Genomic DNA, 17,640 nt, shown 5'->3' on the forward strand with positions numbered 1-17,640 from the left:
AGCTTTCTTTAAAAAGAGATATCTTTTGTAATTGATAGTTTAATAATGTAATTTTTCAACCCTAACTTTTCTCTCTGGTGTATTTAAATTTTGGGGTTTGCTTAAAGTATACTTAAATCATTATAAGGAAAGAAGGAGGATGTAAGGCAGACACACCTGACAGCAATAACTTAAGCATACCCTGAGAATGACCCTACGGTGTAAGAAGAATATGTGTTTGGAGTACCAAGCTTATGAATCCAGGAGTGGACAATCCAGGGATTCATTCCTTATCAATGAGGAACATCAGAACCCATGACCCATCCTATGGAACGCAGGCAGGACAGGTGATCGAGGCTCTCTCTTTTGGGTTAGATGACAGTTGCCAGGTGGAGGTTGCTAGGGGGAGGGTGCTAAGTGAAAATGCTATATAAACTGCATGCTTTTTGCAAGCAGTTGTGGTTCTCCCGTCCAGCCTGCAGCCACTGGACCACACTGTATGTAAGTTCCCTCAATAAACCCTGTGTCTCCTCCACTGGCTCTGGGTGTCTTCTTTGGCCTCTCGAACATGGTGCTATCCCTATTGAAGTCAATACGGGTCTGGCACAACAAAGGTAAAGTTCAAAGTCAAAAATCTCCTGCCACCTCTGATAATAATTATAATCTGTGAAATAATATCTCTGCCAGGCAAGTCTTGGGCTTCAGTGAGGAAGGTCTCAGGCCATGTCATGTGCTTTCCACATACCATAAAAGGAACTGGATATATATTTCATGATTGATAAACTTAGGGATAACTGGAAAAGGGCCTCTTTCCCCATGCTTAATTACATCTAAGAGTATGTTTAAAGAATTATTTAAGGAAAAAGTAATTATGATGTTCAGTTAGATCACTGTAACTGGAAATAACTTGGGGAAACATATGACATTGCTCTAGATGCAGACTAAGGGATCGATGACTGAACAAAGACCATCTTTGGAAAGAATAGACCTGGGCCCGGAAAACACAACAGCTCAGGACTCTTTAAGAAGGTGGGATAGAGGTAGAAAGAACCAAAAACCTGGACATCGTTAAAATTTTGCTGATCACTGTACTTACCTCTCTCTGCTCTCCACTGGGGCAATGACTCACCAAGCACTCCATTTTTATGGCAGTCTACCCAGCTAATTAAAAGGGTGCAAAGGATCTCGAGTGACCTAATATTGGCAATGTGTAACTTTGGGCCAACTATTTAATTTCTCTGTGCCTCAGTTTCCTCTTCTGTAAAATAGGTGAAATTACAGTAACTATTTCATAGCATTTTATGAAAATTCAGTGAGTTCATACATGTAGAATGATAAGTATAGTGACTGGTACATTGCAGGTGCTCAATAAGTGTTGGATAGTATTAATTAGGTCAGATAAGTGGTCTATGCTATACCTTATGTAGTCTAGGCCTTATAGCATTGGGAAGAGTAGTGCCAAAATCCCAGAGTTCTAAGAGCAAGAGGAAACCTTTGAAATTATCATTCTGTTCTAAGGGTTTCCCTTGGTTTAGCACACGTTTCGATCATTCTACATATGTAATCCCAGCACTTTGGGAGGCCGAGGTGGGCAGATCACGAGGTCAGGAGATCAAGACCATCATGGCCAACATGGTAAAATCCTGTCTCTACTTAAATATAAAAAATTAGCCAAGCGTGGTGGTGCACACCTGTAGCCCCAGCTACTTGGGAGGCTGAGGCAGGGGAATTGCTTGAACCCAGGAGGCGGAGGTTGCAGTGAGCCGAGATCGTGCCACTGCACTACAGCCTGGCAACAGAGCAAGACTTCGTCTCAAAAAAAGCAAACAAACAAAAAAAGGCATCACTTACAGACTCAGAAATTTCCCATAAAACTTGAAATCGTATCATCTTTGGAAACATGTGGCCATCTTACTGCACTGGTGTGTTTCTGGGTTGAATGAATCTGCTGCCACTGAGCTGTGGCTGCTTCTCTCAGGCCAGACAGAGGCTGTCCAGCCTGCCATAGTCCCCACCAGTCCCTCCTGTTTTTCTAGCATTAAATCAGGTGTGGGTTGCCATGGCATGGTTTTCAAAAGCAAGGCTTTTGCCTATTAATAAAAAACAAATGAAAAAAGTGCTCTGTATTTATTTCTTTATCAAAAGTGAAAAAAATGGAATGTAATCCCCTAGAGGGTACTTGATTTTTCTCATATCTGGCCTACTTTATACTAATCGATGACTGAAGACATTCAGATTTATAATCTCTAATTTAGTCTAAATTCCTTTCTTTTAAAATATGAAAAACAAAGAACCCAGAGACTTTAAGTGACCATCTGAGGCCATAAGTCCTCGTAGTGGCAGAAGCTGTATCCATAGTTGGGTCCTTTTCCCCCCAGTTACTGTTTCCACTTGTCCATTCACCTTCTTTCTAAATGAGTTAGCTAATGTGATTCAATTCATATTCCATACAGAAAAGCAGGAACAAGAGGAAGCATGGCGGCTACAATGAAGAAGCGCAGAAGGTAGCTATGGACATAGGAGCCCTGTAAAGGGGGTAGTCCTTCGTTAGTTCTGTGACTATTTGCATCTTACTCAGGCTGTCCATGTTTAAATATTTTGGCAGATGAATGTGATGGAATGATGCCCCTCTCCAACGGGTTGCTCTATTTTCTTTATGCTTAATTGCCCCCTTTCATATCTAATTGTAATTTTTTTCTAACATAAGTTTCCCAATTTACTTAAGTAAATGAAATAGCGCATGAGTGACACTAGTACAAAACATGACGCATATGAAATTCTAAAACACCTAGAGAGAATGAGCTGGAAAGACAAAGCAGCAGGGACCCGGGAGGTGCTTTCCCTTCCTTGAGCTCCTTAAAGTTAATCTTTTCAGGTCTTCCATTCTCCCCAATAAAATGAGTCTATCCTAGGGACATATGTCACCTTCCTGCACATATGACAATACTTCTATGACTCATATGCTTGTCACTTACGCAGGGGAAATGAGAATTGAACATTTTATAGCTGGTTAATGTATCTCAGTTTATTTTTATTTATCTTTGGATTTCTAAATGAGTTTGAGACAGTGACTTTGTGACCTGAGATTTTAGACTGTGCCTGCTTTCTACCACACCATCAAAATATTCCACAGATAACTGCTTAGTTTAATTTCAAGTATTGCATATAGAAAATATGTGATTAATTTCTAGTTCTACCACTTGGCATTTGTGAGTTCATCCTAAAAAGATACCCACATCTCAGTCCCTGAAGATTTGAGACCTCTATGAGCTTTGTCATAAAATGAGCCTGAAAATACCTCTTTTAGTGGCTGTTGGAAGAAAGAAATAAGATCCACGTTGTGTAAGTGCTTTGCAAACTGCAAAGCACCAAGCATTAAGATCCATGTTCTATAAGTGCTTTGCAAACTGTAAAGCACCAAGCATTGAGATCCATGTTCTATAAGTGCTTTGCAAACGGTAAAGCACCAAGCATTGAGATCCATGTTTTATAAGTGCTTTGCAAACTGTAAAGCACAAAGCATTGAGATTCATGTTCTATAAGTGCTTTGCAAACTGTAAAGCACCAAGTATATGTGCCCTGACAATGAGACATGGTCCCAGAACACTGGGAACACAAGATGCTCTGAGAAAGGCAGCCCATGGAACTCATGAGGAAGCTCATGACTCTCATGTCCATTTCAAGAGACAAGAGAGACTAAAAGAGAAGTGGACTATTAAAAATAAGCCTGAGTTAGGAAGCAGAGTCTCCAGGGAGAACAGTTGGTTTCATGACACATTCCTTTGTGCCCTCAGAACGTATGTAAGCTTCTGTTTTGGCTTCTATTACTTTGTTGAATATATATATGATTATCTACCTTCCTTCCCTACTCCCCAGCATCCTATAAACTGAGCATTTCAGGAAAAGACCTGTGTCAGGCATCTTTGCATCTCTGGTACTTAGACCAGTATCTTCTGGGTATTTCCAGCCTGTCAAGTTACCATGTACTACTTAGTGTGACAGAATAAAACCTATCCTCAAAACATGTCCACATCCCAGCCCCTGAAATCTGAGAGCATATGCTACCTTATGTGGCAAAAGGGACTTTTGCAGATTTGATCAACTTAAAGATCTCAAGATGAGGAAATTCTTATGAATTATCCAGTTGGGCTCCATATCATCACAGGGTCCTTATAAGAGGGACCCTAGAGAGGAAAATGAGATATGATGATGAAATCAGAGGCTGGAGAGATTGACTGGAAAGAGAGAGGCAAGGGCCACAAGCTAAGGAATGCTAGATTCTGCAAAAGGCAAATAAGCAATTCTCCCTGGAGGCCTCTAGAAAGAATATAGACTGACCAATACTGTTATTTTGGACTTCTGACATTCAGAATTATACGAGAATAAATTGTGTTGTTTTAGACCACCAAGTTTGTTACAGTAGCAATGGGAAACTAACACATGTAGATAAGAAAGTAAATGAATAACTGACATTTTGAATGAATGAGTGAGCAAATGAATAGAGGAATAAATGGAAAGGGCTACAGATAGAAAGCGGAAAGGCTCAGGTTCAGGTCTCAGCATAGATAATAAGCAGCCCTATCATTTAACTTGGGCCCTATCGTGTCATCTCTCTGGAAGTCCTCAGCATAAGAGCTAATGCTGTGCAATCAGATGGAGCAGGGTTCAAAATCCTTCTAGGATACTTCTTGGTTGTACGTCCTCAGGCAAGCACTCACCTCTCTGGGCCTATGTCCACATCTGTAAGATAGGGATAGTGAGAGCACCTCCTGCACAAAACTGTTGCAGAGACTGAATGAGCTACAGTCTAGTCACATTTGATGGGGCTCTGAACTAGGTAAATTTGAAATTGTGGTCACATGAAAATGTGATTAATGTCAATTCATGCACAAAACTTGAAATCATGCAAATTCCCCAATTAAAAAAAAGGTCAGGAATGGCAAAGCTGGTAAACTGTAAACCTTTGATTACCACATAGTGGGACCGTCTCAGTTGCTGAACAGAAAACACCCATTGTCCTTTGAGAGAATCCATGTTGAATTATGCAAGCTATAAATTACACAAGCAACAGATTATGAAAGGTCTTTGGGAACACACCCCCTGAACAAAATATGACTACCTTTAATGCATGCAAAGCAATTAGCAGGGGCCTGGAACACAGAAAGCTATTACTCTGCTATTATTATATTAGCTCAATGATAAAAGACTCAGAACAAACACTTCCACCACAGTGGAAAATGAAAGTAACTCCAGCTTTCCCAGGGGCCTAAGCTTTACATGGGCCTCTGGCTCCTTTCAGAGAAATCTTGCAAGTTGGAAAATCTGAGACAGGTGTGCTAATGACGACCCATATTATGAAGCAATAAATTTCCCAGCTCTTGCCTGAAACGCAGAATTTGGCCGCAGGGAGGTGTTAACTATGTGCTCCACTAGTATCACCACGCATACATCTTGCATAAACCATTTTGCTGCAATTAACCTTATTTAGAATAATAGAATTTGTGAGATGAAGGGGCTCTCCCTGGGACTTGGTGCCACCCAGCATCACCTTCCCTCTCTCTTTTCTCGTTTCTTGAATGCCCAGGATACAAGGCTGTCCCTAGTGCATACAAGAAGTTCAGGAAATGTTTGTTAAATGTACAGTGACCTTTACAGGTCATGTAACCCACCTCCCTCTCCCATTTTATAGATAAGGAGCCTGAGGCCAATTAAAGGAATGACTGAAACATCCCTATCGTGTAGCATTAATTCAAGTTAATGACTGTCTTCTCCCTAGAGGGAAGAGTTAATTTCCCAAAACAAATAGACTGGGTAATGGAGAGGTAATAGTTATAAAACACATTTCTTAAAGCATATCTGTTTTTCTAAGCGACTTCCAGTTTCACAAAATGAATGCTGATGATATTAAGTGTCTACACCACAGATTTGGCTAATAACTATTTAAGAGCTCAGAAGAGAATAAGCAAAAGAAAATATGAATCTGGATGAAGGAGATCCACCGTGAAGAAATCAGATATAGCCCAAGAGTGACGCCTGATTATTTATTTCTAATGAAGCCAGGTGTTATGTGTGATGGGGAACAAATAATTTACTTCACAGATTCATATGACCCTTTTAGGCTGCATCGAACCATTCAATGCAGAATTGAGTCCCATTTTTTACTTACACCTCAACTTTGTACCAAAGCAGATATAATATCTAGGAAGAATTCAGAGCTAGGAGGACTGAAATTTTTTTTTCCTGACTTTAGGTGGCCACACATCAGGAAATGCTGAACACGCATTCCCTTTGTCAAGACTGCCCACTCAAGAAGAATCTAAGCCCTTTCCCTACAAATGGATCTTAGTGATTTTTCCATTGTTTTTATGAAGCTAACTGATTATGAACTTTATGAAGCTGTCTGATTCTTCGGTCATCCCGAAGTCCATATCCTCATCCTACCAGGATTCGGAACAATCTCCCACATCGTAACATACTACTCTGGAAAAAAAAAAAGAACCATTTGGGTACATGGGTATAGTTTGAGCTATAATATCAATTGGCTTCCTAGGATTTATTGTGTGAGCCCATCACACATTTACAGTAGGTATGGACGTAGACACACAATCCTACTTCACCTCTGCCAGTATGGTTATTGCTATTCCCACTGGTGTTAAAGTTTTAGGTTTTTGAGATAGCTTAAGTCAACTCTTTGCATTCTATTCATTGCACATGGGAAAGAATTCTTACTGCCTTCTTGAAGTAGCCCTGTGTAGATTTCAAGAATCAACAATTTAGGATACAGCCTCTTAAGGTTAATCATGTCCAGATTTCTTAACTTACTTTGATGCTTTTACTTGTATTAACATATTCTTCCCAATCCCTTTTCACAACCAGTTATATTACAGAGCCCTGAACTCACAAATTCAGGTAAGCTAATACCACATTATGCTAATCAGCTGGGTTCCTATGCTTGCTTTCTCAAACCCACTGGCTTTTTAGCCAGCAAAAACCTAGGGCTGCCCAGTGATGACCTCACATTTCCACCAATGTCCTTGCCTTTTAAAGCTTTTCATACACAATTGTGCAGTGGATGCTGGGTCTCTATGTGTGATTTGAAGTGATTTTCAGCAGAAGTCCTAAATTCATCTATATACAGTGTCTGTGCTGTTTCTAGTGTATTTCCCTTTTCCACCATACCACAGCCTTCTCATCCATGTAGGCAACCTGGACCATACTCAGATTAGAAGTCCTGCTTCCTGGCCTGGCAGCTTTGCTGGTGTTAAAGGACAGTGGGATAAGGGCTATCAGAAGAAGACAAAGACCTGTTATCTCACTGACCGCTACTCTCTTTGAACCTCTTTAGACTCCTTGTTGCCTGAGGTGCAAGGCCAGACCCAGGAGAACTGCACATACCGCAGACCCCATCCAGCTCTTCCCTGTACTCTCAGCCTCACTGTAACTTTTTATTTCCAGGTCATTACTTAATTATCTGGAGCTGCTTATTCTCCACAAGCCTGCTGTGAAGATTCACACCACTGCACCTTTACCTAGGTGTCCCTTCTCCCTGAAACGCCCTTCACGGAGTTCTGTATTCCACAGGCCTACCTTAAATACCACACTTCCGGCGAGTATTTACTCCTCACCTCCTCAGCCAGGATGAGGCATTCTCACTCCTGTGTTCCCAGAGAATGGTGTACACAGCTCTCTTTTACTCCTGGCCACAGAGACTGCAATGCTTATACAAGCCTCTCTCATTCACCATAAACTTATTTTTTGCATCTTCCTAGAATCAAATCTACACTCTGTTTCACAGTAGGAGTTTATGAAATGAATGAATGGAATAAACGTGTATGATTCCTCAAACCAGAGGTGACTAGGTGGCTGTTAGCACTGGGGTCTGGAACACGCCTTTTATTTATCTCTGGGTTAGAGAGGACAAATCTAGAGAAATACAAGAAAAGCGAGCAGACCAGTACCCAGCCAAGAATAATAAACATGGTGTACCTGATAGACCATTATATTAACAGTTTCTTCTTTTTTCTGCTCTGGAGATCCTTGACTCTGCAGTAGATTTCGCACTGTTTCTTCCATCCTGAGAAACAAAAATACAAAGAATTTCTTAAAGAAGGTTTCTAATTAACACGGATCCATTTAAGTTGTAGAAATCATTCTTCTATGTGTATTCCCCAAGCTTCAACCTGGAAATCTCTTTTCTCTTCTCTCGCCTTCATCTTCTATTAATCATCTGTCATGAAGTCCTTTGCAACCATTCTTTTGGATGACTCTACATTCTCTTTCTCTACCATTCAGGTCCCCCTCTTTGTTCTTGGACATCTAAACTCATGCACCTATCTCCCAATATCCCTCTTCATTTCCAATGACTTCTTTTTAATTTGATACAGTATCACCACATCAATTTTCTCGGAAAAACCACTTTTACTTTTAAACACCAATTTTCAAAGTTAACAAATATTACAGGAATGCCTTCTTTCCATTAATCTACTGTCAAGTCTTTCTGTGATGGTCTTTCTATGACAGCACATAAAGATTTCCTTCATTCTTCTCAACGACAGTCATGCATTGCTTCATAACAGGAATACATTCTGAGAAACGGTGAAATGCATCATTAGGTGATTTTGTCATTGTGCAAACCACACAGAGTGGACTTACATAAACCCAGATGGGATAGCCTACTACACAACTAGGCTATATGGTATTGCCTGTTGCTCCTAGACTACAAACCTGTATAAAACGTTAATGTCCTGAGCACTGTAGAAAAATTGTAAAACAATAGTATTTGTGTATCTAAAGATACCTAAATACAGAAAAGGTACAGGAAAAATACCATATAAAAGACTTAAAATGGCGCACCTGTATAGGCCACTTGCCACGAACAGAGCTCACAGCACTGGAAGTTTCTCTGGGTGAGTCAGTGAGGAGTGACTGAATGTGAAGGCCCAGGACATTACTGCACACTATGGATACTGTACGCTTTAAACACTGCAAATTCACACTGCACTTAATATTTTTCTTTCTTCAATATTAACCTCAGCTTACTAAAATTTTTACTTTATAAACTTTTAAATTTTTAAAAAACTCGATGCTTGTAATGACATTTATCTTAAAACATAAACATGTATAAGTTATATAAAATATTTCCTGTATGTCCTTAGTATATAAGCTTTTTAAAAATTGTTTTAAAAGACATTTTTTGGCTGGGCACGGTGGCTCACGCCTGTAATCCCAGCACTTTGGGAGGCCGAGGTGGGTAGGTCACCTGAGGTCAGGAGTTTGAGACTAGCCTGACCAATATAGTGAAACCCCATCGCTACTAAAAATACAAAAATTAGCTGGGTGCCGTGGCAAACTCCTGAAATCTCAGCTACTTGGAAGACTGAGACAGGAGAATCACTTGAACCTGGGAGGAGGAGTTTGCAGTGAGCTGAGATCGCAACACTGCACTCCAGCCTGGGCGAAAGAGACTCCATCTAAAAACAAACAAACAAACAAACAAAATATTTTTGGTCAGGTTGGGTGGGTCATGCCAATAATCCCAACACTTTGGGAGGCCAACGTGGATGGATCACCTGAGGTCAGGAGTTCAAGAGCAGCCTGGCCAACCTGGTGAAACTCCATCTTTACTAAAAATGCAAAAATTAGCTGGGGTGTGGTGGCAGGTGTCTGTAATCCAGCCACTCTGCAGGCTGTAGCACAAGAATCACTTGAACCCGGGAGGCGGAGCTTGCAGTGAGCTGAGATCATGCCACTGCACTCCAGTCTGGGCGACAAGAGCAAAACTCTGTCTCAAAAGAACACAAAAAATCCCCCCAAAATTTTTTTTTACATTATTTTATTAAAAAGCAACACACAAACAAACACATTAGTCTATGCAAGGTCAGGATCATCAAGATGTCAGCAGCCAACAGGAATTTTTCAGCTCCATTATAGTTTTAAGAGAACACTGTTTTGCATCCAGTCCACGGTTGACCAAATATCATTATGTGGCACATGAATGTGCTTCCTAGTATGTCATGTTGAGAATGTCAGTCATTTAAGCATTCCCCTACTTATGAAATTTAAATTACTTCAAAATTATTTCAAACAACATCTGTACATATACCTCTTTATACACATTTACAAGTGTTTCTACAAATTATAATATATATTACATGTTATAATCCTGTTTTGTTTTAAATGTGTACCTGCAGTGATCCCCCATTACCCTGAAGTAAAGAGTAAAGGAAACACACCCATTCCCATTTCCAGACATTTGCTACTGCTGGTGATACTTCTTAGAATGCCACCTCACTTTCATCTTCCTATATTTCATCCTTCTTTCCAAATTTACCTTAAGTTTCACTTCCTAAGATATCTCCTCATTGATCTCCTGCTTCTTTGAATTCTTATAGCCCTATACTTCAAACCATTTACTCTATCACTTAAAAATCCATCACTTTAATGCTCAAATATTTTGTATATGCAAGTCTTATCTTCTGGAACAAATGACATCATTTGGTACAGGACTATGCCGTGTATTTCTAATGTATCTCTCTCAATTGTAGGTAAAATAGATACAATGTCAGTAGACATTCTTATATAAATCCTTTGCTAATTCATTTTTTTAAAGTATGAATTCGTTAGTCTATACCAGACACTTACCCTGTATGTTCAGACTGTGTCTGGATGACCTCGTCATTGGGGCCCATCATGAAGATTCATAGACCCAACTTTGGGAGCAAGAAGCCTGAACTCAATGCCCTGAACACAGTGCTCTCTGTCCAGAACCTGAACTGGTTGTCTTTTCCAGTCCCATCTTGAAGCATGTATTTTAGTGACTCAGTATGACACTGGTTGAAGAGAATTCTGAGGAATAGCAGGCTGATCCAGCTTCTCCCTCTTACTAAGAGCTTCTCGTATGACAAATTAAGGGCTCTAGGAGACCAGTTAATCTGCTTATGTGGGAAAGCCATTGCAGTAAGCAGGACAGGACAGTTCAGAATGCCACCTTTCTAATATGGCACATCACTACTCAACAGCAGAGTGAGGAAACTGCAGACCACGGGGACAGGCCAGACCTAGATTATTAATTGGAGAAATTCTGCCTTCACAGAGGATGACACAAGGACTCATTTGGGTTTTCAGGAAGATAGTGGACACTGGTTATGAGTACTCTAAAAATGATTTGTGACCACACATTTATACAAGCCACCTCGGCATGTAACCACTTGAGAGAGCAGAAGCTGTTCCCTATATTTTCACAAATCTTATGTTATTAATAATAACTCAATTTAATAGTACTTTTAACTTGTCAAAGAACTGTCTCATCTGTTCATCATTATAATCTACTTTTAAAAAATCATTCTATCTATTGGGTAGATGAGAAACCTAAGGCACAGAAAGGTTGGATGGTTTGCTTAAGGGATCGTGGTTAGTTGGATAGGAAGTTTGTATGAAACTATTTTTACTGACTCTAAATACAGCAGTCTCTTTCTACTTGACCTTACTGACATTCAGAGAAATGGTTTTAAGTGAGTAAGAGTCTTAACTCCTGACTAGGAGTTATCTTGGCGAACAACTTTGGTTGCTGAACCCAAGAAGGCAACCATTTCTGACCTGGGGAGAGCACGAGAAAAACTAAGCTTATGTGGGAAAAAAAAAAAAATCGGTGCAAAGAAGTCACAAATTCTGAAATAATAAGTGGTCAGAACCGATTGCTAATATTTTATTTCATTTTATGTAAACAAGCTCTTGAGTGGTATGAGATTTTCCATCACGTTTGCTGAACTATCATAAACAAGGAAGTAATGACAGTGGTCCTAAGACTTGCCCAAGATCACTCAGCTTGTTCCTGGCAGATAAAGGCCTGGTCTCCTGGTTTTGTAAATATTAGTCTACTTTCTTCCCATCTTAGCACAGAAGCTGGATGTCTTCTTTTAATCCTTATTGCATTCATTTATAAACATCTGACTTAAAAGTGGCCAAATAGAACTCGGTTAAAATGAAATCATATTATTTTTTACTAAGTTAAAACACAATCCTGTCTCAATGCATATCTTGCTGAATTATCTCTTCTATATAATTACAGGCTCTAGACACAAGTTGCTGAATCAAAAAGAAAAACATCTACTCACCTTTCCCCCATTTTTCTTGGCTTTATACTTAAAAAACAGGAAAAAGTGGGGGTGGACAGGAAATTGTTAAAACAATCTTGAGCAGTTCAGAACCCTTAGTAATATGGTAAACACTTTTCTGGCACTACTTTATGATTAATTAAAACCAACTACATTTCCTTCCTACGTCTTGGAACAGAGTCACAGGGCCCCATCCTAACCCTTGCTAAAAATCAAGTTGTCCTATCTTTTTATAACCTCTATGAATCTGGTCACAGAGAAAATGTTTTAAACTTGATAGGAATATGCCATTATTTACTCCCTGATGACATCTTTTTTTAAAAAAATTCTCATTTAACAAACTTCTCTATTTTCCTGAAAATCAAAGACTGAAGCATCATCCATTGTTGTTTGCTGCCCAATGACATTTTGCTTCTTTTTATTATTTCGACAGCTAATGAAAGAAAGTTTGCATTACTAGTCAGCGCACAGTACAGTTCCACCATCTGTCTCCCAAATATGATTAAGAAATAAGCCAATTCCTCCCTCCGGTTCAGGCTTGGGCAGAGTTTTGTGTGTTTTGTTTGTTTATTAAATAGCTGGTTGCAATTTATCCTTAAACACTCACCTTAACTCATGTCTTCTAGCTCTCCATCTCCTTCTCCCACCTGAAACTAAGACCTTTTTTCCCCTAAATATTGGTCAAGTAGCCGCCATAACTAAAAATATAGAAACCAAAATTATACTTAATGAGTTGTAATAAATTCTAACGTACATCAAGTGAACTATTTTTAAAACGTTAACGCCTAGGACAGCCAGAGGAAATAAACTAAATACATATGCAAACAGTATGTCTCAGGTAACATTAGGTATAAATGCAGGCATTTCATTTTATTAAAATAGATTCCATTTTTTAAGGTACACATTATGTAATCAATAAATTCTTATTATAGTGTTTCCTCTGGGAGAAGCAAAAACCTCGCTTAAGAAGGGCACTAAGTGAAAATTAGGGAAACAGCATATTAAAACGAATGCATTAGAAGAGTAACAATTCAAAAGCACCCAAGAGCAGGATCAGGAAGCCATTCTAACTAAATTCTCTCCCGGTTCCCAGAGGACCACCTTTGTCATTGACCTCCTTTTAAAGTGCAGACCACTGGGATACTTGTCATTGGATCTGTTTCCAGTGTCTCAAGAGCTAGTCCGTCTAGACACCAAAGGAAGATGCTTCTGAAAGAAAATGTTAAAACATAGTGGTTTCCTGAAGACTTTCATGGTAAGACAACACTTGATAATATCAAAGGCCTTCTTTGTAATCAGAGAATATGGATTGGATTTTGAAGACCTTGACTTATGCAATAATGAAAGTGGTGTTGGAAAATATGGCTCCAACCTACATTAGAAGCTGTTTATTCCAACATGTAAATGACTGTGGGCTTCTTCACATGCCTTGCCTCCAACCCCAACCCAAAATCTAGCCCTCTGCTTTGATTAATGACACTCTAGGGACTGATCCAAGTATTATACCAAATTGTTCTTATTGACCCGTATATTCAGATATTCAATTGAGACTAACTTCATTTTTGACAGAAATGGAAAAGAACAGAAAACAAGAAGCCACTCAAGAAGCCATTCTCCCCAACTCACACTGATAACTGATAGGGCTCATTCAACTGAAGGCTGAACCAAATTAAATTTTGTCTTTAGAAAATATTTTAACATGTTTACTTGCTGATTAATGAAATGCCAACTTAATAATGAAATTAACCATGAAATTATTCAACAGTCCTTAATATTCTTCTAATCAGGTGAGAGGCTGCAAGAAGTGCCCATCACATTCCCTTTGATTCCCCCATATCATGAAGTTTGTCAAGAGCTGCTGCTGAAACTTGCAAATTGCTTTTCCTTGTGTTTCACTGTATTTGACTCCCGATCTTCTCACTTTGAGAAACTGTGTCAATTTAAGAAAAGGTCTCACCATGACTGAACTTCATTTAATGACAGCAAGAAAGAGGCTGCAGTTAAATTAGAAAGAGGCAGGGGGAATGGGGTCACTGGAGCACCCCTCCTTCACCTGAGGCCTCCCTCCTAGGAAACCCTGACACAACACAGCCCCATGTAGAGAACAATGCTCATCTTCTAGAGCCAATGACAACAAAGCGGACCAGCCCACTCCCATATTGGCTGGAAAAGAAGGAATACTTGCAATAAAATACTAGCTCCCTCTTATTGGATGCCTATGTAGCAGGGTTAAATATCTATGCATACTTTACCTTAGATGTTCAAGACAAACAGAATTCACTTATTTGTATATAACCAAACTAGTCTGTTCCTTGAACCTTCACAATGTGACTAGTATTAATTCTTGTCCAAAGCCCTAGTTTAAATCCTAACCTTAGTCTATTATGATGAATTTCTAAAATTTTTAAATTAAAGTTTTTAATTTTAAAAATCCAAAACAGGTGTCCGTCAACATACAACTATCCTATGCATTTCCTATGGTGAAATATGTACCAGCAATCAAAAGGAATAACTGATGCATGCAGCAAGACTGAAGAATCTCACAAACTATGCTAAGTGAAAGAAGCCACACACAAAAGACAAACTACTATATGATTCCATTTATACGAAATTCTATTCTAGGCAAATTTAATCTACAGTGGAAAATTTAAGAATAGCAATTGCCTTGGGTGGTGGCAGGGATTGACTGGGAAGGATATAAAGGAACTTCCTGGGATGAGAGTAATGTTCCGTAACTCCATAGGGATTTGGACTGCACAGGTATATGCACTTGTTGGAATTCAGCCAGTGTTATATTTAAGATTTATGCATTTCATTGTATGTAAATTTTATCAATAAAAGGGAACTGTCAACACATATGGAATTCCAGTTATTGATCTATGTGTGCATCTTGGGAATATGCCTTCGACTTACATTTTTTTTTTTTTTTTTTTTTTTTTGGAGACAGGGTCTCACTCTGTCACCTAGGCTGGAAGGTTGCAGTGGTGCAATCTTGACTCACTGCAACCTTCGCTTCCCAGGCTCAAGTGATTTCCTCAGCCTCCAGATAGCTGGGACTACAGGCATGAACCATCAATGCCTGGCTAAATTTTGTATTTTTTGGAGAGACAGGGTTTTGCCATGTTTCCCAGACTGGCCTTGAACTCCTGAGCCTCATGTCTCAACCTCCTAAAGTGTTGGGATTACAGTTGACTTACTTTGAAATGCATCAAAAATATGTCATTTCATTTTTTAAAAATGTGTACATTGAGGTTCCATGAGAATAAGGAACTCATTCAAGATGATACTCCCAGTAATAGTAGAGTTGGTATTGGAAATGTTTGACTCCAAACTTCGAATCTTTTTCTACTGTGCCACATCAGCATTCACTCAAGTATTTAAACCACGCTGGCGTTGACTTGGCTGGGTATCAACATTTTCTGCTATACTGTTATCACATGGTAACATCTGGATTGATGGGTTCTTATTACTTGCAAATGCTGTACAGTTAAGCCCTTCGTATCTGTGAGTTCTGCATCTGTGGATTCGACCAATTGTAGATTGAAAATATTCAGGAAAAAAAAAACTGCACAAAGTTCCAAAAAGCAAATCTTGAATTTGCCATGCACTGAGTATTACACTGAATCCACATGAATGAAGTGAAGTGTAGGCATCATATTAGGTATTAAAAGTAATCTTGAGATGATCCAAAGTATACAGGATGATGTGTGTAGGTTATAAGAAAATATGGTATTACGCCATTTTATATAAGAAAGCTGAGCATCCCCAGATTCTGGTGTCTGAGAGGGGATCCTGGAATGGATCCCCCATGGAAACTGAGGGATGACTGTACTTGCATTAGTCAATCTTTTCTCCCAATTAGATCGACATTCTTCCAGATCCAGGCTTTATGCACAGTGATACAGAAGTCTTCTTAGCCATGGGGGATATGTTCCAAGATCCCCCCAGTGAATATCTAAAACCTTGGATACTATATATACTTTGCTTTTTCCTATACATGCATGTCTATGATAAAGTTTAATGTATAAATTAGACACAGTAAGAGATCAACAATAACAACTAATAATCAAATAGAATAATTATGACAACACACTGTAATAAAAGTTATGCAAATGTGGTCTCTCCTTCTTGTTCAAAATATCCTATTGTACGATCCTCACCAATTTTTAACTGGTTGAACTTCAAGTAACTAAAACTGTAGAAAGTGAAACCTTGGAAAAGTGGAAACAACTGTGCATTATAACAACTGTTATTTACCTGTTGAAGCATTTAAGACCAGCTATACATGGAAATATATATATCCTGGCCATTGGGTACTCTCAATTCCACCCAAATGCCACAGAAAATACAGAGCCAAGCCTTGACCTGTTCTTTCCCTAAGGAACCCTCCCTTTGTGTTTTCTTAACACTCTGAGCTCTCCTCTTGAGGTCACTGACTCCGCCTTGTCGCTTATGCTATCCACAGGAACTATGCAAAGCTTAGTTACCAGGTAGATATTTGATAAATTCTTTGTGGAGTGAATGAATGAACCTAGTAGATTTTTTACACGTTTGTTCCCTGCGTCTTTATATTTTCACTTTCCATAGACCTATATATGCATGTGACTAGTCAAAGAGAAGTAGTGACAGTGAGAAATGCCAGCAAGACTGAAGGGGCTAAGTCTTCAGCTATGACACATGCAGCTAAGATGCAAGTCCCTTGGTCAGAAGTAAAACAAACCAAATATCTAACTGTTCTTTTTGTTACATTGAATGTCTATATGTTTCAACTCAGCTAATTAGCTATGGTGTTTAGAACAGTACCTTAATGAGGAAAGGTTCTAGATTCAATCCCCACCTTACCAGTGTCAGGCTCCTGGCAGACTAATCTCTGCCAAGACAGCCCACTGCTCTCCTACCTGGGAGAGACAGAATAGGACAATTACCTTAATGAAGAACATACTTTGCATTGCCTCTCATATAATTTTCTTTTAAGTTTCTGTTTCTCATTCTAGTTCCATTGCCTTCCTCAACAAACTAACCTACCTTCCCATTTTAATTGCAATGCAAAGCTTCCCTCAGGTCTGGGAGTCTAAAGGAAAGCTGACTAATTTTCAATTCCAAGAGCAAACTGTTCATGTGGAAACTGCTGGTGTAGAACTGGGTTCTGCCCAACTGCACCACTTGTTTCCTTAGAAATGAGAATTTCCTCCCTTAGAAGCTAGCACACCTGAGCATGCAAGCAGGAACAATCCCCAGGTTGGTTGTGACTTGGATGCTCTTAACCCAATCTCTGCTTATCCTCGCTGCAATAGTTAGGAACAGTAAATCTACAGTGAACAGAACTGAAAACTGCATTGAAACGGAAATTTACTCTGGATAAATGTTGGAGGCCTGGAGTTTCTTACTTCTTTCCTAGATGATATATATTTTTAATTCAGCACAAATTTTGCAAGAATAACACCACTGCACAGAAACCACAGCGCTCTAATTCACTCATGAAGATGCAAGAGCATTCATAAACAGATCGAAAGATGCTAGTCCAATTTGAATTACTGCATCATATTCA

At 39.2% G+C, this 17,640-nt stretch overlaps 1 protein-coding gene across 4 annotated transcripts in view; it reads right to left on the reverse strand.

Moving 5' to 3' along the window:
- The window catches only part of NCKAP5 (NCK associated protein 5), a 983,044-nt gene that overhangs the window by 316,241 nt on the left and 649,163 nt on the right, over nt 1-17,640 (reverse strand). For all 4 annotated transcript variants that reach the window (XM_077956875.1, XM_028830652.2, XM_077956874.1 and 1 more), the window contains one exon: nt 7,966-8,053. In XM_077956875.1, coding sequence (XP_077813001.1) covers nt 7,966-8,053 — 88 coding nt within the window. The remainder of the gene's footprint in view (nt 1-7,965; nt 8,054-17,640) is intronic.

This window comes from Macaca mulatta, chromosome 12 (genome assembly GCF_049350105.2).
Source record: "Macaca mulatta isolate MMU2019108-1 chromosome 12, T2T-MMU8v2.0, whole genome shotgun sequence".
Classification (NCBI taxonomy): domain Eukaryota; kingdom Metazoa; phylum Chordata; class Mammalia; order Primates; family Cercopithecidae; genus Macaca; species Macaca mulatta.